Below are 25638 nucleotides of genomic sequence, written 5' to 3' on the forward strand. Positions count from 1 at the left end.
TACCAGTAGCTCCCTTGCTTGACGCTCAGTATTAAAAGGGAAATTGGCCTCTTCTCTCATACCCTCGTGGCGATGGATTCCATTAGGAATGAGGTATCGGGAGTGATTAATATAAGTTGTAGAACTTTTTTCACAATCGACCTAAAATAAATTATGTATAAACTAAAAACGAAGTAAGGCATATCACCACAAAATGTGTATAACTAACTTCATCTTCTTACTGAATAACATTAAGATAGCTTGTTATTTGTTATATTGTTTCCTTTAACGTTAGTTTTTGTATACCTCTTTAGAATTCCTGACTGTACTTCTATCTACGTTTTTTTCCGTCCAACCTAGACGGGTCGATATCATCCAGAAACAACAAAAATTAGCGAAGCGTTGGAATCCCATGGAGGCGTTTTTCCTGCTTTCTGTGCAAGCAATTGCAAGTTCATTGACAAAATAAGAACCACCTGTTGCAATATATAAACCCAAAAGAGAGTTGTTGTTTGTATAATTGCTTGTTGGTATACAAGTATATGTACTTCACAGATATTGTTAAATATTAAACGGGTCACTGACTAGCTTTTACACTAAGCTAACCCTGTGTATATGTAAACACATTAAACATAGACAAAGAAAAATAAATGTCTAAGGAACACAGTGTACCATGGCAAGATTGTTTGATTAATTTATTTTAATGATTTAAAGACTAAATACTATTTTAGAGTAAGGAATTACAACAAAAATAGAAAAAAAGCATCGAAAACTTATGTAATTAATAATCGCACTTTGAACAATGTCAGTACTGACGTTTGTTAGAGAACAAGCGAAATAGTATAACATGGGCCGGTGGTCTAGTGGTAACACGCTTGACTATCAATCCAGAGGTCCGGGGTTCGATTCCCGGTCCAGGCTTTGGAAATTTCTGCGATGCTCTTGAATGTGTCCCACCTAACTAAGAGGCTTGTACTGGTTCTTCCCAGGAAAGATAGGTGCTATATACCGTGCACGTTAAAGAACCAGACTGTCTATTCGCAAAGAGCTAGGCTAAGTTAAGACGGCTTCGTTTGTATCGGTGCTATACACCGGGCGCGTTAAAGAACCAGAGCTCTCTCTATCTGTTCTTTGGGGGGGGGGGGGGGGGCTTTTTTTCACTCTGTCCCTCTGGTCAGATCGCTCTGTGTCTGTACTAGTAGAGGATGAATTTTGAGCCCTGTGTGGCTGCGTTTACGCTATGTAACGCGCATTTGAGCATGTTTATCTTGAAAAGGGCGCTATATAAATCTGGTATAATAATGATAATAATAATAATATAATAATAACATGTCTAGAAACAAGACAAACCAGCATTCGTAACCTGACTGATAAGGACATTGCAGCTGCCAATAACATCTTTAATAAGAAAAGTCTTAGAACAATGGCAAGTAAAATCAACATTATTTATATATATATGTTTACTCGATCTGTCAAATGTGCATGTTCCATATTTTGCCATATTTAAACAAGATGCTTCTTTATACATTCTGTGCCTACACTATTGTGGATCTTGATTGCTTTTCCGATCTTACGAATATATGACAGGTGCAATTGATATAGAAAAAAACGAAAGCATGCATATACCTTCTTTACATCAAACTTATGATGAAATATGTATTGTTGCTGGAAAGTCTACTTCACAAACAAAAAGAACTAAAATCTTTATTAACAGTTGCAGTATATGAACAATTAAGTCTGTCTTATTCCATGATTAATTTCTCGTATTTTGCCGTAATTCGACTCATTTTTTTATTTATACTTACCCTTTTGAATGATTTAGTCCGTCTAATCTAACTTTAGGCCATTTAAGACACTCGACACGCACGTCTTTTCGCCGCTTGCAACAGGCATTTGTTTGGCTTCTTGTCACTACCTAGGTTTTTCGGCGTACACCAATGTGCGCCAGTCTGTCAAGATAGGCTTTGTGGCAACTCGTAAATATTAGAGATATCAGTTGGGATAAATATTTTGAATTTTGTGTACAGTAACGGTAGAAACATACCACAAGAAAATTTTCTAACACATTTAAACAGACCACAAACATAAGATCGTAACAAGTTTTTACGTGCAGTTCACGTCCCGAGTGTTCGTTTATTCAAAACCGGCGAGATTTTTCCCTGCCGTTCAAGTGTCAAACATTTTATCATAACGTTCCGCTAAATCCGTTGTTATTAAAGCAAATGGGTTGCACATGTTAATACTTTTAAGAACAGACACTATATATTGGCATTGTAGCTTTTTATGCTTTCTGCTGTTCTTATTGCTTTGAAACTCAAAGGTACAAACATCATCGTGCAAGGCCTATTGTACTCAAACTTAATTTAAATTTTTATCTTGAGGATAGTTTCATTAAAATGTTTGTCTTTTCATTGTACATGCTGTACACGCCGGGCAACAAATCCAGAAATCGCAGTTTAACAAAATGCTATGTGACGAAGGAATTCCTGGAGAAATGGTTACTGTATAGCGACTGTATAGCGATAAAATTTCGCAGCGTTGCATACAGTATCTAATTCTCTCTGTGTTGAAGTTAAATATCACCTTTGTTTTCATGTTAAAGACAGCAGAAGCAGTGTTACATATAAAGTATATGTATAGTTATTGGTATTGGTTAGATCAAGTCTACGTTCAATGATGGGCATGAGCCTTAAATGGAAAGTAATCACAAACAATTAGTTCAAGCATGATTTCTACTATATCATTATAATCAAATATTCTAATCATGTCAAATATCAATATAGTTCATCTTCATAACAAACCTATGTCAGTCACGTTAAAAACAAGACCATTTTACCCTTAAATGTCAGTATACAAAATATATTGTTGATTGATCATACAATTTACAATATATTAACCTTCATTCTGCCATTTTGCATTCCAACTATTTTATGACCTCAAAAGTGCAACAAAATATCAAAGCAATAATACGCTTTATCATAACCTATTCTGACAGGATTGCAGCGCAAAGATAAATCTTTTAAGTTAAAGTACATATTTAACATAAAATATTAAACTACTTAAATGCTTACCATAGAATGGAGTGAGTGCAAATTCTAGAGGTATTCATCTTTGACAGTTATGTTAATAAGACAATGAAAAAATGGGTTTAGTAGTTAAGACGTAGGTCGCCCAGCGCGAGAGTTGCTTGTTCAAGCCCAGTCTTTGGGTACAATAGCTATAATTTTCCTTCTATACTTGGACTATAGTATAAGCTTATGTTGTTGATATCATACTCAATTCAGCATAATTTAATGACATAATAAAACATACAATTTCCATTCCTTATCAATATTTGTTCAAGCTTTTATCCTGTATCAGTTATTTAATATGCTTCGAGTTTTATATAAAATTAAACTGTGAACAACCGGCTATGATGAGTGCCTTCGGACAGTTAATGTCGTACTAATGTAATATTATTACTGAAGAGTCTCTCAAAATTGTCTTGCGAGACGTAAGAACCTATCAGTCAAGACAGAAGATAAATAATAAATGTTTTGGTATATGAAGAAAAACATCAGTTATGTATTGTATGCAGTACTTCTGGAACGTTTCAACGTGGTTTGATCTTTAGATAAACTGTAGATATAGAATCTTGTTTGATATGTATTGGTTTACTCAGCTTACAGTTTGCTTTAGCTATGTTCTGTATTGCAATAAAATGTCATGCAAAATGGAGTGATTTTAAAAAATTAATTGAACTCAAAGACCAACTAGCTAGCTTGTGCTCTTTTACACAATCAAGGTACTGGATCAATACAATGGCGTATGGATTAACGTTCAAAGGTTAATATCATTTATTTATTATCATAATATTAAATTCATTATAATACACGAACTTAAAGAGTGCTACACAGCAGACATTAAAAAAAGCTAAGATGTTATAATTATAATAAATAATATATGAATTAACTAAACATGAATGTAAAACAAATAAATGTAATTACAAAACGTATATAATAGGCCTTCGTTAATACTTTATTAGAAAGGTATTTCTTAACATATCTGACAACGTCTGAGTGAAGTAAGCCTTTACATAAGTTTTATATTACAACAGTGAAATTATTCGAGTTATGTCTGAGTTTAGAAACGTTGGCATATCAATCAGTTGTTCGCATGCTTAGTGAGAAGGTATTTCAGACGTAAACAGGAGTTAGGGATATACGACTGTCACTTTGATGATGTTAGACAGATCTACAAGAATTTACCATAAGGGTATACCCGGTGTGAGGAGAACTCATGTCTAAATTAAGAGATATAGACATGCAATGTCGCTTTGAAAAACTTTATATAATTAACTATAATGACATATCAAGTAGTCTGTAATCTGATCTTTCTAACTGCTCGTAATGTTGTACAAGATAATATTACTTACAAAATAAATGTTTTCTATACACAGAGGCTAATCTAATTTATGTCATCAGCAAAAGATGCATGTCTTTTCCGCATTCCGCAATATGTCCTTCAAGTTGGCAGTGTGAAACAATAGCAATCAACAGAGATTTTATTTTAAAGTCATAAATATCTATCATAAATAGAATGAAATATAACGCATGAAAATAGTTTTTCCCAGTCGTGACTCAGTCAAGCCGAGTCTGTTATTACTTTGCTTGGTTACATTCTATACTTCCAAGGGATCTTTTTACAAATTGTTTTACTTCAGCAACACGAACACTGTAATATCGTCGCTATGTTTGTAACTAGATAAAGAGTGCTTTTAGTTAAGATAAGAGATATGGAAACGAACTTTAATAGGAACTTGGCCAAAGATAAACTGACAGAATAAATTGCTAATATTGTGTTATTGTACTGGGCGATATGTCGGTATAGATGTGTCTGTACTAGAAACCCATTTGTAAATAAAGGTCAGCATTCTGCCTTCATCAGTTAGAAACCGATTAAAACTACATGGACTTACGAGTTATACGTGCATAGTTTTGAAACTTTCGATTAGTCGTTTAACACAAAAGATTTTAAGTTACCAAATAATTGTCTGGGCGATTTCATGATTAGAGGCCATATTTGTGATATTAAGACTTCGCGAAATGTCCGTGTTGTTTGTTGTAGGACATAACGAAGAGTAATATCTGCAAATATTTTAAATACGAAATTGGCATTACTTACGAATATAAGAGAAAATAAAACCACCATGAATAATACATATTCTTCAGTAAAGTACTGGGGTCTCACATGTTAGCAACCAGCGGTTAAATATCTGATCATAATCTTACGATTGCACTAAAATTACCTCTAGAGGACTTGGCGTAGCTAACCATCTTTCATTACTGGCATTTACAAGATTGTCTATCTTGACTGTAACTGATTACACTTCTTTCCTGAAGCCAAATGGAACCTTTTCCTGTCGATAATTACATCTAAATGAAAAGCCAAACAATATTCCAGCCAGCAGCGTATGAATGTTGGATTGTTGTTCCGCTTGTTTATAAGTCAATGTTCGCCATGAAGTACCGGAAACAAGTATATATATATATATATATATATATATATATATATATATATATATATATAGAAGTGAGTATAGAAGTGAGATATTAAAGAAAAAACATCAACGAAATGCCTTTCAAACACACTGGATCCCGGAAGGATACAAGAACATAAAGATAAAATTATAGAGTATGAGAAAAAAATATATGTTCAAACAGTGTCAAAAGTTTAATCATAAACCCGAGCGCTTTCGGCTTTTTAAAAAAGCCTTTTTCAAGGGTAGCATAAATCAAAACAACACAGCAACGACGTAAATACCGCCTGTATAGTTCGATATATAAATGCTCAATGAACATATCGATCAACAGAATGAGTGATAAATAAAAATAACGGTTTTATAAAAATAGAGCGTTTTTGATTGGTTCCCTGTATTTTTCCTGAGGATTTCGTTCATTGGTTTTGTGTTTAACGCCGTTTTCAACAGAGAAGGTAGCGGAAAAAGAAAATCTATGTTGTGGTCGATGTTAATTAAAAAACTATGTCCGATTGCCTAAGTGATTTAATATCTGCTAAAATAAAATACTAGTATCTGTGTTTTTAATCTTAGTGGGGAAAATAATGCTTCAGCAGGCTAATCTAGTCTCCCTTATTGATGCCAATAGGCTGTAAGGTGTTGAGACGGCGGATCCAGTAGGTTTCTCTTTCCTTTCTTTGCTTATCCGTCCATCTGTCATTGAATTCAATGCAACATAGTAGGATATCCGCAAAGGTGTGACCCTCCAAGTTAAAATGTTCAGCTACCGGCGACCGATTGAATTTGCGTGTTTTCCAGTCAGATCTGTGGAGATTCATTCGCTTTGCTAGCGTCTGTTTTGTTTCCCCGACATATTTTTTGTTGCACTTCCTGCATGTCATAAGGTATATGGCATTTTCTGTTTTGCAATTAGCCACTCCTTTAACTGCAGATTTGCTTCCATTGGAGGAAAGGAATGTACTGATGCTTGGCATGGTAGTGCATGTTTGGCATCTTGGGGCACCACAAGGACCTGACTGGCCTGAACTGGTTGTGTCTGTAGCCGACTTGACTTTAGCCCGAACTAGAATGTCTCACAGACTTTTAGGCCTTCTGTATGCGATGAGGGGTTTCTCAGGGAACATACGACTGAGCCGCTGTGATGACTCAATTGTAGGCCAGTATCTGTTTACAGTTGCACGTATGTTTGGCAGATTTGGATGGTACGTGACCACAAAAGGTGTGCGTTTGCTTGATTCAGTTGTTTTGTGTTTGTATTGTAGCAGTTCTTCCCTTGAGAATGCAAGTGCTTTTTCGGTAGCAGCGAGAACGCAGTCTGAGGAATAGCCTCTTTTTAGAAGGTGTTTTGATAGCTCCTCTGTTCTTTCTTGATACGTTTCTGTGTCTGAGCATATAGTATTATAAGTTTTATCATGCAATTCATTAACCTTTTGGAATCTCGACGTTGAAGTATCATTTTAAATTTTCATTCGTTTCCTAGATTCGTGACTTATTTACATTTTTATCATGGATGGGTTTTACCAGTCAAATGTCTTGACATAATAAAGCGGTCATTTCAAATACTAGTTCTAAATATGTTCGTGGCTCTAAACTCAAAATATCATGATAAGAAAAAGCACATGATGATATAAATTGTTACACCTTTCCCTTTTTGATGTACGTCTGAATTAATAAAAGTTTCTTTAGATACTTATCAGTGTATAAATAAACTTTGGAATAACTGAAAACTCCTAAGTTGTACATAGGTTGCCACCTTTATCTAAACATACTGGTCGTATATTCCTCCACAATTATTGATAGAAAGTCGCAATTAGATCTGGTATTCTCCTTAATTAATTATAGAGGAATATCGACTCTTTTTATACAAAATATTAAGTTACAATAATGATGATATAAACATTATGCTTCCATCTATACCTGAAATTACGTACGTTGAAAATATCTATGTACTTAATGTCTCTCGGATTGCAAGTGTTTCAAACACCATATTTCTGCGATGACATTCACTTATATGTGTTGAAAGTGCGCATTCATATGTATTGGATAAGTTACACAAAAAAAGATAGAAGGAGAGATTTCCAATTTTACTACCAGTTGATACAAGAAATTTTATGATCTGTCTTCCAATTGGATAATTTATTTCATTCATGCTCCTCAAGGGAAATTCGTGCTCGATACTACCGATACAGTTTTATACCAATGCAATCTTGCAAGATGGTGTTTTTATTAACAGCAGTAGCTTGCAGGCTCGTTAAAATGCAAGACAAATCTTTCCACATTTTCAGCTGGCTGTATCTAGATCGAAACATGTTTAAAGTTTTATCAGATGGTACAAAACATAACCAAAATATACTGCCGATTTCGAAAAAGAGAATATTTCAGTAGAATGTTTGTCTGTTAGAAAATACGGGTTGTATATTAAGTTGCTCAGAAAAGAATATACTGTCTCGAAATTATAAAACAAACAGGCAATGTTGCAGCCACCTAAGCCATCTTGAAACACACATATTGGACTTATTGAATTGTTGAAAATTTAGTAAGGTACAATTGTAGTCATTGTTTATCAATCTAAATTATATTGTTATTTGATAATAAAGTTAAGATTTTTTTCAGAGTAACAGGACGGAGTTTTAAATAAGAAAATTATATATACTAGGTATGCTAACGCATGAATTAAGTTTAGGTGTTGACCAATTAACGATGACCTAAAGACTTAACCAGAATGGTAACGGACAGGTTGTTTCTTATAACCATCAACAAAACTCAGAATGATAACGGACAGGTTGTTTCTTATAACCATCAACAAAACTCAGTTTTGTTGTCAAAACACATTTGTTTTAATTATAGATTCGTTTTAGATATTTCTAGAATTTTTTTTTTCTCATAAGAATGATGTCCCCTTGGGTTTAAACAGGTTTGTATTGCTAAATTTCTATAATAAACAGACTTTCTGTGTGCTATTTCAGATCCGAAGAAGATAATACGCTGTGAGTCCGACGAAGACTGTCCGCCCCACAGCTCGTGCCCACTTCGACATAAAATCGAGATGAGGAACATCTGTGTGTGCATACATGACCTGATGCCCGCGAAAAAAGACCAAGAGTGCAAAGGTATTTAACCCATGGTTGTGAAGTTGTGTTTTGATTTATTTGTTGGATTTAACGTCGCACCGACACAATTATAGGTCATATGGCGACTTTCCAGCTTTGATAGTGGAAGAAGACCCCAGTTGCCCCTCCGTGAATTATTTAATCACGAGCGGGCACCTGGGTAGAACCACCGACCTTCCATAAGCCAGCTGGGTGGCTTTCTCACATGAAGAATTCAACGCCCCGAGGGAGGCTTGAACCCAAATCGATGAAGGGCAAGTGATTTGGAGTAAGCGACCTTAGCCACTCGGCAACGGAGGCTCCAAGTTGTGTTTTGAGTCTCATGCAAACTATTCAAACAATGAATGAGAAACTGGCCGTCAAACTATGAATGTGGCTCTTTTCTGGTTCAGTTTATCTAAGATAACGGAAAGCACTTTGAGAGAATTTAGAGAACTAGCAAATATAATTAAAACGTATGCTGTTCATATTGCCGAGAGGCACACCTATTCCCCTAATTGCATTTACTATTCGTCGACGGTACTTGCTTTTGTAATTTCCGAAAGATTGATTTAATAGAAATTCCTGTGTTGAGACAATTTACCCAGTTATAATCTATATTAATTCTCAGATGACTTAAATGTGTTTAGTTCTTTTGGCAGTTTTGCTTAAAATCATCTTATTTTCATGTCTTTTCATTTTTTATTCCAGGAACACTTCAGTTAATTTTCATTATTCTGCCATAATCATTTTTGTGCTGTCAAGAGCTGTGAGCAATAAGTGTGCACGATGATGCCATGAATAATTTTGTACATACTTTATTTAACATGAGTTTTTCAATAAAGTTAAACTGGTCGTTACACCTGTAAAGTGTATTGGAAATAAATTTTGGATCGTGGTATTAAAACAGCTATATATTTTGATATTTTGGTTTGCATGAATCATTCTTATATATATATATTATTTTGTTAGGAGCTCAGTGTTCAGTGGTTAAGGTAGCTGGCTTCTAATCACTTTTCTTCCACTGCTCTCGGATCGAAACCTTGAATGGGGTGTAGAATTATTTCATAATAGAAACCATCCAGCTGGGTGGTTCTACACAGGTACTCGCTTGTACACATGATGTGTTCCTGTACCACTAAAAGTCAGGAACACGTGCAATGGGTGACGCCGCGTTATTCGAAAAAGGTCTTTTAGCTAGAACGTCCTCTCTACCCCTGATGCAGATAACAGCACATTCCACTTGTGATGGTTTGAACATCACTCAAAATTCTCAATTATGTGATGACATCATGAAATAGACAGACGGAATGTTAATGGTTTTACATATTTAGGTATCATCCCATACTTGTTAAAGTATTCAAAGGAGAACCTGAGGTCTTGGACTACTATTTAATTCAGATCGTCGCCTGAGACATTATGTGTTTAATTCAATGTTTTATGCAGTACTTTATTGATTCTCGACACAGTCCGTATTATATGGTGAGTGTTCGCCTGCTAATAGTGAGGATAATCCCCTGGTTGCCATATAAGCAACATTGTTCTGCTAATTCGAACACCATAATAGATACACGAATCTTCTGTCAGTCAGTTGTATGACTTTCTTACTTGACAACTTGAGCAACAAGGCAAGTGATTTGAAAATCAGCGACCAAACAATAACCACCCGGTCACAGAGGACCTAATCTGACTAAAGTACATCTCCTATTACGCTATGCTTAGGATCTGACAACGAGCTATCTATTGATAGCCTCGTTCTGACGACCCTTCCGCTAGCCAGTCAAAAGCTAACTTACAACATTCTGCAATATTTAAAAAGCCTTGGTTTTTGATATCTGCAATTTTTATGTCGAAAGATGACAGATAGCCGGTTAGCTCAGTCGGTAGGGCACTTGCTCTGTAAGCGAGAGGTTCCGGGTTCGAGCTCTGGATTGACTGCAAATTTTTCTTACTCTTTGACATTCGAACAAGTTGTCTGATTGGTTCAAGTAAAAATAGATTTGCGAAAATAAAAATAGCAATATTGGAAATCCAAAATATACAGAAGACGAATGTGAATGGGTCGTTCTTAGATCTTCGTTTAGAAGATCAAGTACTTTAGTCAGATTGCAGAGGACCGAACGAATATACCCGGATATTTGCTTTGGTAACAGAGATAATGTGATATATTACGATTACAATGTAACTTATGCCTTACCTCTGTAGAAGATGCAATAACAGAAGATGAGAAGGCCCCGTCTGGAGTAATTCCCCTTACACATTCAAAGTTCAGACAGATACCAGAAAACCCAGACTACCAAACCACATCAGAAAACTCAACACAGGTACACATTTATTTATGTTTTTGACTTAGAATGATCAAGTAATTGAAACCGACCTGTAATAGCCCTTACTCTGCTAAATTTCTTTAATGAACTTGTCCATCATCCAATTTGTCCAATTTGGACAGTACCATTCCCTGTTAAAAGGGGTGCCTACCAAAAAGGATACTAGCTGAATAGCGAACAGTGCAGATCATGATCAGACTGCACGGATGTGCAGGCTGATCATGATCTATATTGGTTGCAAAGGCAGAATCAGTCGTGTCCAGCATGGTAAGGGATAGAGTAGCATTTTAACTACTTCAGTCTATAGAAAACAACAAAATTATGAATTTAATACACTTTTTGATAAATTATAGTAAGTTATTAAGCATTCAAACGTTTTTACAGATATCCCTAAAAATGTATTGTACACAGTTTCATTAATAGTTCTTCATTTCAAAACGTTAAGTTCGACATATCACCAAAGTGATAAGGTCGGAGTAAAGGTAATGTGGTCATTTCGTGGAAATATGACATAAAAAGACATCATAGATTAAAAGTAACATCTAAAACTTTATGTCAGTTTCAGAAGGCTTGAACAAAACTCACCGATAAAAAAGTTGAACAAGCTCCTGTTTAAGGTATCCGATCCACAGATATGTAAATTTAGGTGCCTAACAAGATTTAGTAAATGAAATGACTGTAAATAATATGCACGAATCACTACAGTCATGTTTTGTGACTGTGAAATGAAAAATCTTAAACTTTTATAACTGGATTTCTGTTATCATTGTATCATTGAAGACTATAAAGCAAAAAATAAAAATTATATAACATATTTTTGTCATGTAATTTATATTTTCTTTTTCAGTGGACAATACACTTTCTAATGATACCAAAATTATATGAGCTTACCAGGCATCAATATTTGATATATTTTGATAGCACTGTTATATAGAACTTGCTTATTTGTGGATCGGATACTTTAACAGAAAATCTGGATACACCGATATAGAGCCTGTTTGATAGAGATCTTCCTTTGTATTTATTTATCTACAAATTGGGCCATTACCTTTTGAAATACTGTTAAATCATTAATATTCGTTGGCATTAATTTTTGTTTTGGGGTTAAGCGTAGGAATTAAATCGAAACTAACATAAAACACCCGCTCATTTTTTTCTACAGAAATAAATAAAATATCAACGTATTAACATTCCAATAAAATAACTGTTTTGGCCCAAACTACGAAATTTCATACCAATATCATCTTAAATTCAGAAAAAATAAACATTGGAGACTTGTACTAATTTATCAAAACTGATAGACACGAAACATACAAATCTAAAACGTTCTATTAACAAATTAGCTTTAAACAAAGCTATTATATTATTTATTGTTTAAAGGGTCACACTGCCCTTAGTTATAATGCGGCTTCCGCATTTATGTTACGGAAATAGAATATACTATTTTCTTGTTAAATCCCTTTTTCGACAATTTTTTCTCATATATGTGTTAGATGTTTTAATATTGATTAACATGATGGTAGGAAGTATTATTGAATCCATTGTTTTTGTTATCTCCCTTTATGGCCTTTACTGTAACATTATTGAAATTAGTGCTTTTCTAACCATGCAGATGTAAATAACATCTATTTGGACAGCTGCTTTATCTATTTCGACGAAACATTTAACACCTTACGAAACCTATAAGATGTGTATTAATACTTACAAAATGTATGAAATAGAATAACTGCAAACCGTCTACTTCTTTTTTTTTTTCAGCAAACGACTTTAAAAGTGCTGACTGACCATTCAGATATTGAAACCTCGTTTTCAGAAATTGCATTCAAAGTTCTCATACCATTAGCGGGAGTATTCTTACTAAGCTTCATCGTGTTTATCATATTGTACCGATACTTCCGGGTTTGCCGGAAGACTAAACGCGGAAAAAATAGTGCCATTGTGAAAGCTAGTGAGGATATTCAATTACTGGACAAAATGAATGTTGTGAATAAAAATCCGTCGTACTTCGGAACAAATGCGGACGGATATGGCAAAACGTGGGTAATACTTGACATTCCAGTTGATAAGATAAGGTTGTTAGAAGTTGTAGGAGAAGGAGCATTTGGTCAAGTTTACAAAGGTAAGCTATGGGCAAACAGATTAAAAAAACAACGTTAATTTATGTCGACATGAGACGTCATCTTAATTTGTTTTAAAGGCTCTAACGTTAGATTCCCCTGCGCCTCATTACTGGATAGCGGCCTTCCCATCATTGTACATCATTGTAACAAAATTTTAATGTCTTTTAATACAAGGATCATTGTTGTAGAAGTACATACGTTAAAAACTAAATAAGAACATATTTTTATGTATAGATTGGCAATAACATACTTTTTCAGACATTAATAGAATTTCTTAATTAACCTGAAAAACAATTTATTCGAAGGTGAACTTGTGCAACAAGAGTCTAATGACACTAGAAGGGTAGCTGTGAAAGTGTTGAAAGAGGGCGTGTCCAATGAAGCACGTGCCGATTTTGAGCGTGAAGTAGAAATCATGAGTGCCTTTGATCATGATAATATACTCAAACTACTTGGTACAGTTTCTACAGGTAAAGCTGATTTTCGTTATATTTTTTTTTGCATTGGGTTACACTGTAATAATTATGTTGGTTTTAAAGTATCTTGATAGCATATTTCTTTCATTACAATTCTTTAACATTTTGCTATGTTTTTAAACAATTTTTTTCCTTCCAAAAACCTTAACGAACTTCAAAAAGACTCTTGTTACTTTACACGTACTTTCAAACTGAAATAAAAGGTATTAGAAACTCATACTGGCATTATTCAATTTAGGTGCATTACGTTGTACAATCCAGAAGTATATTTGCTATACTAAATAGCTGATAATACTGACGATGTATTAATGTTGTTTCAGGGAACAATGACACACCTTATATGGTGTTTGAATACATGATGCACGGTGATCTGGCAGAACTGTTGAGAAAAAACGACCCGGCCATGAAAATTGCTGAAACGTCATTGATTTTGCAGAAGGTATTTTTCACAATGTTATTTCTGTTTTTTGTATTACACAGCAGTGATTTATGGCATTTGTAATTGAAAAATATCCAGTAACTATATATCTTAACAGTCAAATTAATTTACAGATTTCAGCGGTTTACTCTTTGATAATTGCCTTTTCTCGTATAATTCTTTTTTTTTCCAAGTATTACTCTTTTCTACAGTTAAGATATTTGCTTATAGTCTCATAAATAAGTTTGTATTCTGTTAATCTGCTTTGAAGCGTATACATTTTCTAACTTAGGCAGTGTTTATGCTTTCAGACTGACCTAGTTGACATAACAATACAGATTGCCAACGGCATGAAATATCTAACATCACAGCATTTTGTGCACCGTGACCTAGCCACGCGGAACTGCCTTGTTGGAGAAGGGTTTGTCGTGAAGATATCGGATTTTGGAATGTCACGTGATATTTATACCTGCGATTATTACAGGGTAAGTATGGTGACTGAATATTCCAATGCTTTTTGACATGCCAAATAACAAAATGCTGTGGTTGTAGGGTAGGCGAGGGCGCGAGCTCTATACGTTTTTACCGGTCTGAATAATCCCCGATGTTTGGATTGTTTATTTTTGACATGTTTTGAATCTTAATTACTTGTAAGGACGTATGAAATAAAGGGATATTCTGTGAAATGATGTAAGTGATAAAATGATTAGTTATGATAAGATTCAATTTACCGACCATTTGATAAGCATGGGACAGCATTTTATTGACAGGTGGGCGCCAACAATACATTGTATTTATCCATCCGTACATCCTTTATATTATCGGGTCTTCTAGTACTTAACACTTGTTACAGATGCATTTATGCATACAATTTTTAGATAATGCTCGAGACTAGATCTGTTTCATTACATTCATTGGTTTGAAATTTATATTATACAGTTTTCTGTCTGATATTATTCTAAACAATTGGAATTTTAGTCGTCCGTTTTATATACATATTAGCGCATGACAGTTACTGTCAGTATTTATTGATAGCATAAATAGTCTGTCATTGGCTCGTGCTTATCTATGTATACTTATTTGCATATCTAGATCGGCGGATCGAGAATGTTACCTGTACGGTGGATGTCGCCAGAAGCTGTTAAATGGGGACGATTCACGACAGACTCTGATATATGGGCGTTTGGAGTAGTGCTCTGGGAGATCTTCAGTTACGGACGACAACCTTACTATGGGCATACCAATGAAGAGGTTAGAGACTGGATATTACTGTCACATCTTACTGGTTTTAATTCAAATAAAACTTTAGATCAAATGGACCCTCTTTTTTATTAGATTCAAATAGAAATTATTTTCTTGCTATTGATTTCCCAAAGTAATACAGTCGTATTTCACCATTATCGATTTTCGTCGAAAACTGTACCTTATCACTGTGGAGAATTACATGATCAAATTAATCTCTAAACAAAAATTAAATTTTGAAGAACATGGATAAATTTTCTACCAGGAAAATATATGAAATTTAAACAAAGCCTAACATATGACTAATGAAAATGTTGTTGACAATAATGATATCCCGTAATTACAAACACTAATGAAAATAAGAAGTCTCAGTTTCTTGAAGTGTTCCAGATAATCAGAAAGTGATTGTGATTGAAATCTGTGTAGTTTTAGGATACATCTATGTTGTCATATGATAGTCTATACTTTAGATTTACAGCAAAAGTTGCTTCAATACTATCCCATATTAGTCATAAACTTATTTTGGTTTATAGACTATTTTGATCATTGATTCCCCACAGTGATTATTCCGTCAATATTTTTTGCCTTACTTAACTTGGTGACACTAGATATATATATACAAGGTCGAATACATTGTTCTTCCATACACTGTATGTCACTTCAATTGTCGCTTATAACCGTATTACAGTAAGCCTAGACTACTTTAGACAGTGAATGTAAATATGAAATGAAAACTATAAATTATCGGAACTTCAAAACGATTGTTTCTTTAGGTCATAAAGTTTCTGGATGAAGGGATACTGCTACAGAGACCTGAAGAGTGTCCCTCGATAGTGTATCACGTGATGCTACAATGCTGGAAATTGGACCCCAAAGAACGATTGGCCTTTCATAGAATACACAAATATTTGACGGAATACAGTAAACAGTTACAGAGGTCGTCAAAATCATCTTCATTCGATGTCATAAATGAATATGAGATTCCATTGTGAATGTATTAATGCATATGGAATCCATTGACTTCGCCGAACGATATCGTAAAATGGTCTCATTGCTAATTGTTTTAATACACTATAAAACAATTAAGCGTCGTAAAAAATTGTTAATCGGATATCTAAATGTGTTGGACCTAGTTGAAAAGGTGTTTTTCTAAAACCGTATTATACATTACATCATGTGAGATTTTGAGAAATAATTATAAGGAAGATTTATTAGTTTGCAAATACAGCTGAATTTTACTTCATCCAATAGCCCGCTACGACAATCGGCAAGTTGCATATTCTCTGTATGTGATTTCGGTAATTTCCGGTTGTTTCGGAGAGTTATATTTAGCTACTTTACGTCCGAATAATGTCGAATTGCCAATCACACGGAAATTGCCGAATGTAGTGATCAGTCATCTACCTTGATGTAATTCTGTTTAAAGGGGAAATTATTCTATGTTGATTGTTAAATATATTTTCAAATCTTGCCATTCCGTTAGTTTATTTATATTATTTTACATATACATTTGTAGGTAGTAAGGAATTGTCAACTTATAAACAAAACCACAATTACTGGACCTTACTGGTTTTGATTTAAGTACTTACGAGTATAAAGTATTATATTTTGTTATGTCAGTGCTGGACGCTGTTGATTGTGGATAAATATTGTTGACTGCTTACTTTTTATGATAAAAAATACCCGCTGGTCCCTTTTACAGTTCTTTGAAAATATCGTGTTGTTGTATGGAAATTAGAAATTAATTTTCAAATCAATGTTTATGTTAGGCGGCAATAACTATAATTTATTTTCTTAAGGTTTGTAATTTCCTGTGCGGTGTGTACATTTATCAAGGCATTTTGGATTTAAGTCATCTTTCTAAATGGCATTAAATGTTTCATTTAAAAGTCAATTTACCCCCAAGAATGCTTTAAGATCCACTTGTTGATAACTGAAGACCCAGTTTCCCTGAATATTACCTTTAGAGCCAATAACGTCCCTATGCCGTTTATGTGTTTTGATTTTCAGTGTAAAGTGCCTATTTATGAAACATTAAAGCATAATGTGTATAATGTACAAAAATCGTCGACTGAACATCAAATGTTGGTTTAGTTTACTTTACGTTTTCTTATTAAAAGATATGGATAATCAAAACAAGTTTTAGAGTGTTTAAGTATATTAAAACATGGTCATGCTTTATTTTATTTCGATTATTTTATGTGAACAAGTAGATGAAATATGGAAGCCCTATTTCATGGAGCATATAGTGCGCCATATAAAGTACGTCAACACTAAATCACCAAGCAACCATGTTTTAAAAGCGTTAAAATACAGCAGGTAACGCGCCCCTCTGAATAGCTAAGTAGTGCGTAGACGTCAAGTGGTCTATTCTGCGCGTCTAATAATTGATCCTGAATATGTGAATAAGCCGTAACACTGTTCATTTATCAGTTTCATTCTGAACCATCTTTTGTATACAATATTGGACCAAATTTAACATTTCGTTTTCTCGGCGTCTGCATGACACCAAACAATATGCCGACATGACGTCAATGCGGCCTTGTTTTGTATGAAAATTTGCATGTTTATCTCCGATAAGAATATTCAGTGTTGTAATAACAGCCTATTGAAAACATAATGACGGGTTCGGGTTGTAGAGGCTGTTTTGCTATATTCCTAGTGTATCAAAATTCTCCTGGTATTTTTCAAACAGTGTTTCTACTGAATAATGTTACAATTTTTTAAAATATATTGTAAGTGAAGATCATTTTTGAAAAAGGTATTTACGGTACTTTTCAATTGTGACCCAGTTATTACCTGTTTAACAGTTCTGTTATACTCCTCTACTGTTGCAACCTTACTTTAATCGCAGTTTATAGCAAACAAGAAATGAAATGTCACGGTACCATTTTAACATGATGAAAATATTGAAAAAAAAACAAAAACTTATTCTATAAGAAATGGTTACGTCTTCCTATTTAGTAACAATCGAATTTTCTTTGAGTTAAACTAAGACAGAATGAAGAAAAAAGAGTCTCTACTTAATATAGTTTGATACTATATATACAAGTAAATTTTCACATTAAGAGTAAACACAATATGAGCCGTGCCATGAGAAAACAAACATAGTGGGTTTGCGACCAGCATGGATCCAGACCAGCCTGCGCATCCGCGCAGTCTGGTCAGGATCCATGCTGTTCGCTAACAGTTTTTCCAATTCCAATAGGCTTTAGAAGCGAACAGCTGGTCGCAAAGCCACTACGTTGGTTTTCTCATGGCGCGGCTCACACTATATCTATATTTCCCGCAGACACAGTAAACAGCGAAACGTTAGATTGTTTACTGATAGAATCTGAGTCACATCATCCTTTTATAAAATTCAACACACATTGAAATACATTTGTACTTAGCAATGTTCTATGTACATGTACATTGTATGAAATACAGAAAATGTATGTTTCAATGCACTTTTCTAAAAAAAATCTTCAGACGTATTAATTTATTACCGCCCCAAAGTGAAAGGTAATCAACAAAACAAGCTTTGCTCATTATGCATTGTACATTTATAGATCGAGAAAACTGGTAGATAATTACTATAATTGAAGACAGGTGATAGATTTATCTGTCTCTAATCCATGCTACTAATATCTTTTTTCTTATAAGTCGTTACATCATAACATCAACAGTAATAGACCATTTACGACATAACGTAATGTCTCTAAATGGTCAAATTCGTCTCTATTCCTAAAAACTCGGCATCACGAAGAGTGTTTATTTTACTTATTGTTTTAAGTGATCTTAAATCAGCACGTTAATTATTTTTTAAATTATGTCATAAAGTGTTATTGTTGCTTTTGCTGTTTTTAATCTATGATTTTACAATAATTGTATTGTGTGGCTTTTAAGTGCCGTACAAGAACATTATTTTTGTTTTCATCCAAAGGTTAGAAGATTAACCATGAAATGAAAATAATCTGTTAGCGATTAGATATTTAACTCTTACCCTGCTTTTCTAATATGAACTTGTCCGTCTTTCATTTTGGACAGTACCATTGACTGTTAAAAGGGGTGCTTACCAAACAAATACAGACTGAATGGCAAAAAGTGTAGATCTTGATCAGACTGCACGGATATGCAGGCTGATTAAGATCTACACTGGTCGCAAAGGCAGAATCAATCGTGTCGAGCATGATAAGGGTTAAGTGTTTAATCTTTGTGTTCGGGTAGCTATGCCAGTTTAGAAGTACGTTCACATTTTAGAAGTACGTTCACATTTCACACATTTTAGCAACCATACAGGAAATCATTTTCCTTCAGAGTTTTGACTGGAAATAGTAATTTGTTTCTCAGTTGTCATATATATACTTATTTATTGTCACCTTGTTAAATATTTCATAAGAATATTTGTATTGAAGAAAAATACATTAAATTTTGTGTTAATTTGGCTGTCGTTTTCTTAATTCCTGTGGAAAATTCCAAAAACTGAAGTAACACTTTTTCACCAATATTAAAGATACCTTGCTGGATTTTTGGATAATGATAAAATGAATTTTAAAAACATACAGTGTCAACCAAACTGTGCTAAAATACAGTTGATAAAAATAAGTCGTGTGAAATTGATCAAACGATTATCAGGACTTTGGTGTAAAAATAACGAATGATAATGATGTACATTCCTATGTACATGCTTGCCTTTCAAAACAGAACCCTTAGTACAATACAAAATCTTAAAGCAATAAACATCTGGACTATGAGTCTTAACCATATTTGTAAGAAAGAAACGTATAGATAAATTCTAAACGTGAACTAAAATACAGTAACTGTTGATAAAAGTAATTCGTGTGGAATGGATCAAACGATTATCAGAACTTGAGAGTAAATGATAACTAATGATAATGTGCACATCTACGTGAAAGATGAAATTATGATATAAGCACAAACAATTGATGAGCCGCACCATGAGAAAACCACCATGGTTCATTTGCGACAACATGGATCCAGACTGTTCGCTAACGTTTTCTCAAATTTCAGTAGGGTTTGAAAGCGAACAGAATGGATCCTGACCAGACTGCGCGGATGCTATGCTGGTCACAAATGCACTATGTTGGTTTTCTCATGATGCGGCTCAATTTCCATATAACCTGTTACTGTCAAAATACAGTGTAACTTCCGAAAACCGCACACCTTCGAGACGAGAAGAAAAGTCCGGGTTTTGGAAGTTTCCGGTATTCGGAAGTACGGAGTGATTTGGACAAATACAACTGCACACCGTAAGTCGTTCTCTGTGATTTACGAAATCTTAAGTAACAAATTTCATCCTGTAATTTTGAATACACTTAATAATATATTTTATGGCAAAGTTTTGTTGACACTGTATGAATTTAAAAGTAGGCCTAGCCCAAATATAGATGGATATAGTATATTTACATGTAGTTTTCATTATAAAAGCTTATGCGTTTTGGCTCAGGTTGTTCAGTTCGAACACATGACCCATATTAGTAAAGTGTATAATACATATTTCTGGAAAAAAAGACGATATAATTGTCGAATTAACGATTAGATGGGCATTTTGTTTCAAGAAATTCGAACAATACCAAATCATAGAAATAAATTGATTGACATTAATTAAAATTTAAATGGCACATAAAACGTAAATAATATTCTACAAGTATTAGTTATGTGCTTTGAATACCGGAAAAGTATTGCTTGAAGAGCTTAAAGGGGGTCACACTTAAGGACATGGCAATGTCTTTTAAAACTCTCTTTTTAGGATTGTAACTTACATCCGTTTCTTAACATCGTTTTGACAGTTCTTGAAAAGTGCTTATCTTAATCTTGATTTCTTTACAAATGGCATTTGTATACTAGTAGATTTCGGTATCCAGTAATATAAGTACAAAACGGTATAGGACAAAACGGTAAACATGCGTTGGACTGGAAATTTTTAGTTAGAAATACTGTTCATCCACAAAGTTCATTTCAAGATTTTTAGTCCTTTTTCATGGATGAAACATACTCAGTACTTGCATGAAAACATATTAGACATTTTTCATTTCTAAAACATAAGTATCGTATTAAACCTTTGAACTATCGGGATATTTAATACCTTCCTGGATTCGTTTTCTGTATTCCAATAAATATGTTAAGGATGTACGAGCATTTTTTTTCATGATATCCGCCATTTTGAAAAATGTTTCTTCGAATATTTCTTTCTAACTAAACTTTTGCCAAACATTAATGCTGAATAATTAAAGTATGGCTAACAATGTACCATTTTACCACACAGGTTCTAATTGTTGCGAAAAGAAAAACTCACCCTTTATTTTGGCTGGCAGTTGCCTAAAATTGAAGATGTACAAAGGGGTAGGGGTCGGGAATTTTAAATATCTAGTATGAATTTGTCTTTACATAATTTGGTTCTGTTTCATTTCATATACGTACACCGAAACTTTTAAACTCACTGCTTATTTTTATCAAGTGTTTGGCATATAATAAGGTAGAAAAAGGACAATAAGAGATCTGGGAGAAGAATGACGTAATATGAGTTTATTCCAATTGATTTGATGATTGTTAAGTCCTTTTTATCTGCAAATTACTTAACCTAAGTATTTTCTTCTGTTCCCTCTTGTATATGCACAAAGGTTATGGATTCAATTGTCTGACCATTTGAATATCACAGCTGCAGAATACTGATGAAATTAATATAAATGCCACATATTAACATAAAAGGATAATACGAAACAAGATATAGATTAAAAGGACAAACTGGAATTAAGGATACACTTGAAGAACTGTACATGCACACCGACGGTGTTCTCACAAACACAAACATAAGATGAAAAGCACACAAATATACAGTAGCAATGATCGTTAGGAATATGACTGAGGAAATAACATTACTTTCTGTCAAATAAATCGCTAGCATTCGTAATATTTCCCGCGAAAACGTATTGGAAAACACAAAGATTCTTGTGTAAAGACCTAATCAAAACCCATCGAACCATGTACGTTCGTATTCAACGACTTTGGAAAAGAAACAGAGAAACACGACGAAGAGCAATAGAAGAAATCAAGACATTCTATTTCAGGCACGCGATTCATTTTTCAGTACAAAAATGTCTAAGTCGTTTCCAAGAAGTCTATAGATCTAAATAATTATTGTTTACATGAGATCCAGAATATTTTTAATTTCGACAAACAAAACTTATAACAGGGTATTAGTGCGAGGTGTACGTTATTTATTAGCTCGATATTTAGAGATATTATGTCGAAATTTCAAGATACTAAATTGAATTTTATGCTACTATGTCGAAGTTACATGTCTCAAAGTGTCGAGTTACAAAATCGATATGTCGAATTACCAGGTTGAAATTTTGATTAACTTTCTACGATAGCATACTAAGATTTATAGACCTTGGCCAGGATTATGTATCCTGTGTAGTTTAGTTTATACTGAGTTGTTTTAGCTCGACTTTGATGAAAGCTTCAAGCTTATTGGAACCACTCTTAAGTCCGCTTCCCGGAAAAACCAGTACTGGTGTCATATGAGAACTCATGGTCGTGACCCCAGTGGGGCTCGAACCCACGACCCCTGGATTGAGTTTTTCTAAACAGTATGGATCATCAACAAAGACACTTTGTAATTATCAAAGTAAATAAAATTTTCGACAGTAGAGACTTACCTTAACTCGGAATTATCAAAAAATTAGTCGTTAGAGCCACAAGATAGAGTCAGAATTTTGGACCAGCATGTTAGATGTCGCTCTATTCCACCGTCGAACGTCAATGAACTAACACAAGCCTTAATTCAGGAGTAGAACAACATTTCACAGGCCGAAATCAACACACTTGTCGGTTCTATGACCCAACGATGCCAGGCAGTGCTCGATGCTCAAGGCGGCCATACAGGAAATGCTCTTGCAATGAATATAAAAATAATTTAACCTTTGTTTTCAAATTTACGTAAATCTGCACAGTTACTTATTTTGTTCAGTATATTAAGTACTAGTTACTATCATTAAGATTTCAACAAAAATACACTTCTTAATTGCACTGAGTTATTGTAAAATATTTGCAAAAGAAGGAAACATCCTAGGGGCGGACAGTTCAACATTATTATCATTATTGTTCAAAACTACATAAACAACTATTGAGGTATACTGAGTTATTGTCCCTATTTTTAATTTATACTGTAAAAGATAAAACTTTTAGTGGTAGATAGTACAGTTAAAAATGTTATAGCACATATATGCTTTTCTTCATTCATGTGCATAGACACACACGGTGCTTTAGGACCTGCAACTTTTGTACATTAACAGGCAAACTTTAAAACGAATAAATTTCGGGCATATCATTTAACTTAATTTAATTTAGACCTTTGTTTAAACAGTGCTTAAACAGCAAACTGAGTCTTTACAATAAAGATCAAATCACAGACAAAACTTTAATGACATTAATGATTCAAATAACTAAAGTGAGCACCAAACGAAATAAAGTAGCAAACATTTAAGTATGGAAAATACAGTTTTAACTGAATACTGGTTATTTTGGGCAATATGGAATTAAAGTTATTCTAATCTGGAGTTCAAATGAATCCCAGATTTTTGGAATATGTTCATTGCATCGTACAGTGAAAGTTCTATTATCATTTTCAAAGTGCAATTTCTGAAGTAAAGAAACTTAAAAATAACATTGGTAGTAATTAGCAACCTTAAATGTTGCAAAATATTAAAGAAAGTTTCAACATACATTTCTGGCCTGATTCCATGGTAGCAAATAACAACTCGTTGTTACGTATTGCTTTGTTTAACTCTTAGCCTGCTGGCGGCAAGTGATTCTGCCTTTGCGACCAGTGCAGACCAAGATCAGCCTGCACATCCGTGCAGTCTGATCATGGTCTGCACTGTTCGCTATTCAGTCAGTAAATTTTTAGTAAAAACCCCTTCAAATGATAAATGGTACTGCCTAAATTGGAAAATGGACCAGTCCATTACAGAAATATAGCAGGTTAAGGGTTAATGTTACGCTCTTGATGTGTAATTACTAGTCTGTCATACTAGCATACTTTCATTCTATTATGAAATAACAATTGTAGGGTTGGCATAGACCCCTTAAATCTAATACGGCACGTTTTGAAATAATGCAGATGATAGTTCAAGTGTTCAATTTGTGTTATTTTAAGCAAAAGTATTCGATGTCAAGATGAATAAATCAAATAAATTTAATGGACTTTCTGTACTTTGATCTTGAAGGCAAAAAACAGCGAAAAAAGGTTAATTTTAAAAGAGTTTGCAAAGTCTTGCAATTGAAACCTTTTATAATTTTTATTTTATCTGATAAGTGTACTATTAACTTAAAGGTAAACATTATAATTCCTAACTTTCATCAGGTTGTTTATCAGACAAGGCCTAGACAATAACTGATTCGTTAGACTATTCCTCTTTTTTGAAAAATGACAGGTTGAACTGAAATTGTTTAATAATTCACATGATAAAAATGACTTCTTAAAATGTAATCTAAAATCAGGAGTGATTAAATTTTGACTTGCGTCTTTGTAATAGGAGAGATCAGAAACGACCGGAAGGAAGCCATTTTATTTTTTTCAAACCTAAATCGTATAATTTTATCTTATGACAGTGCTTAATAAGAGTGTCATTCACGTTCGTAAAAAGCGAATAAAAGTAATTAAAATTAAGCCTAAGTGAGTGTTCTAGTATGCAGAAACTTGAGGATTTGTCATTGTTACTACAAAGAATCGATTTTACACCGAATAGAATAATTCGTCGTGAAATTATTCCAAAGACGTATTACATTGTTCCGACGGCGGGTTAAAATATATTAAAACATGGCTATGCTATGATATATTTATTTTTCTAATTTTTAACGTAACTGGTACAAGAGTTGTTGAGGTTTTGTCTCGAGCTTTAATATGTACAATTCATACAGAATGTAATGGCTTATCAGTTAACCTGTCCGTTATTTGCATGGTCATTATCGCTTCCATGCGTAAGGCAAAGTGTACTTTAGTTCTGCACCTCTTCATGTGCCAGGAACTATTGACGAGATGCACTGCAATATGTGATATGAACAGGAAATGCATCTATCAAATATGTGCAATTATAAAGCAATATATACCTGTATCTTGGAAAACACATTAAGTCATTGATAAAATATGCTTTATGGAAAACAAAGGAATTCAAATCTTCCGTTTTCTTTTTGTCGAGGAAATAATCAGCTGAATTTCTATTACGTAAATATATCTTTAGCTGTATGTTTAGCAGGTATACAAAATGCGAAACAGTCTAGTCCACAAACGCACTGGAATACGTTTATCACACATGACGTGCTATTATTAAGAACACATTTTTATACATATGCTAAAATAACTCAGGCAACCAGGACAGAGAAATCAAATTTTGAAAATTCTTTCAGTGAAAATCGATCCAGCGAACACAAAATAAACGTAAATGATCATTTGTTAAACTTTC

General features: G+C 33.8%; 1 protein-coding gene across 10 annotated transcripts in view; it reads left to right on the forward strand.

Annotated features, from left to right (window-relative positions):
* The window catches only part of LOC128550755 (BDNF/NT-3 growth factors receptor-like), a 178739-nt gene extending 162100 nt beyond the window's left edge, over positions 1–16639 (forward strand). For 9 of the 10 annotated variants that reach the window (XM_053530473.1, XM_053530472.1, XM_053530470.1 and 6 more), the window contains exons 2-9: positions 8464–8607; positions 10792–10910; positions 12672–13032; positions 13339–13503; positions 13830–13948; positions 14239–14412; positions 15020–15178; positions 15943–16639. In XM_053530473.1, coding sequence (XP_053386448.1) covers positions 8464–8607; positions 10792–10910; positions 12672–13032; positions 13339–13503; positions 13830–13948; positions 14239–14412; positions 15020–15178; positions 15943–16161 — 1460 coding nt within the window. In that variant the 3' untranslated portion in view covers positions 16162–16639. Of the gene's footprint in view, positions 1–3694; positions 3805–8463; positions 8608–10791; positions 10911–12671; positions 13033–13338; positions 13504–13829; positions 13949–14238; positions 14413–15019; positions 15179–15942 lie in introns of those variants that run through there. The other variant, XM_053530469.1, reaches the window with a different exon arrangement.
* Positions 16640–25638: the final 8999 nt, after the last annotated feature.

Source organism: Mercenaria mercenaria, chromosome 18 (genome assembly GCF_021730395.1).
Source record: "Mercenaria mercenaria strain notata chromosome 18, MADL_Memer_1, whole genome shotgun sequence".
In the NCBI taxonomy this organism is placed as follows: Eukaryota; Metazoa; Mollusca; class Bivalvia; order Venerida; family Veneridae; genus Mercenaria; species Mercenaria mercenaria.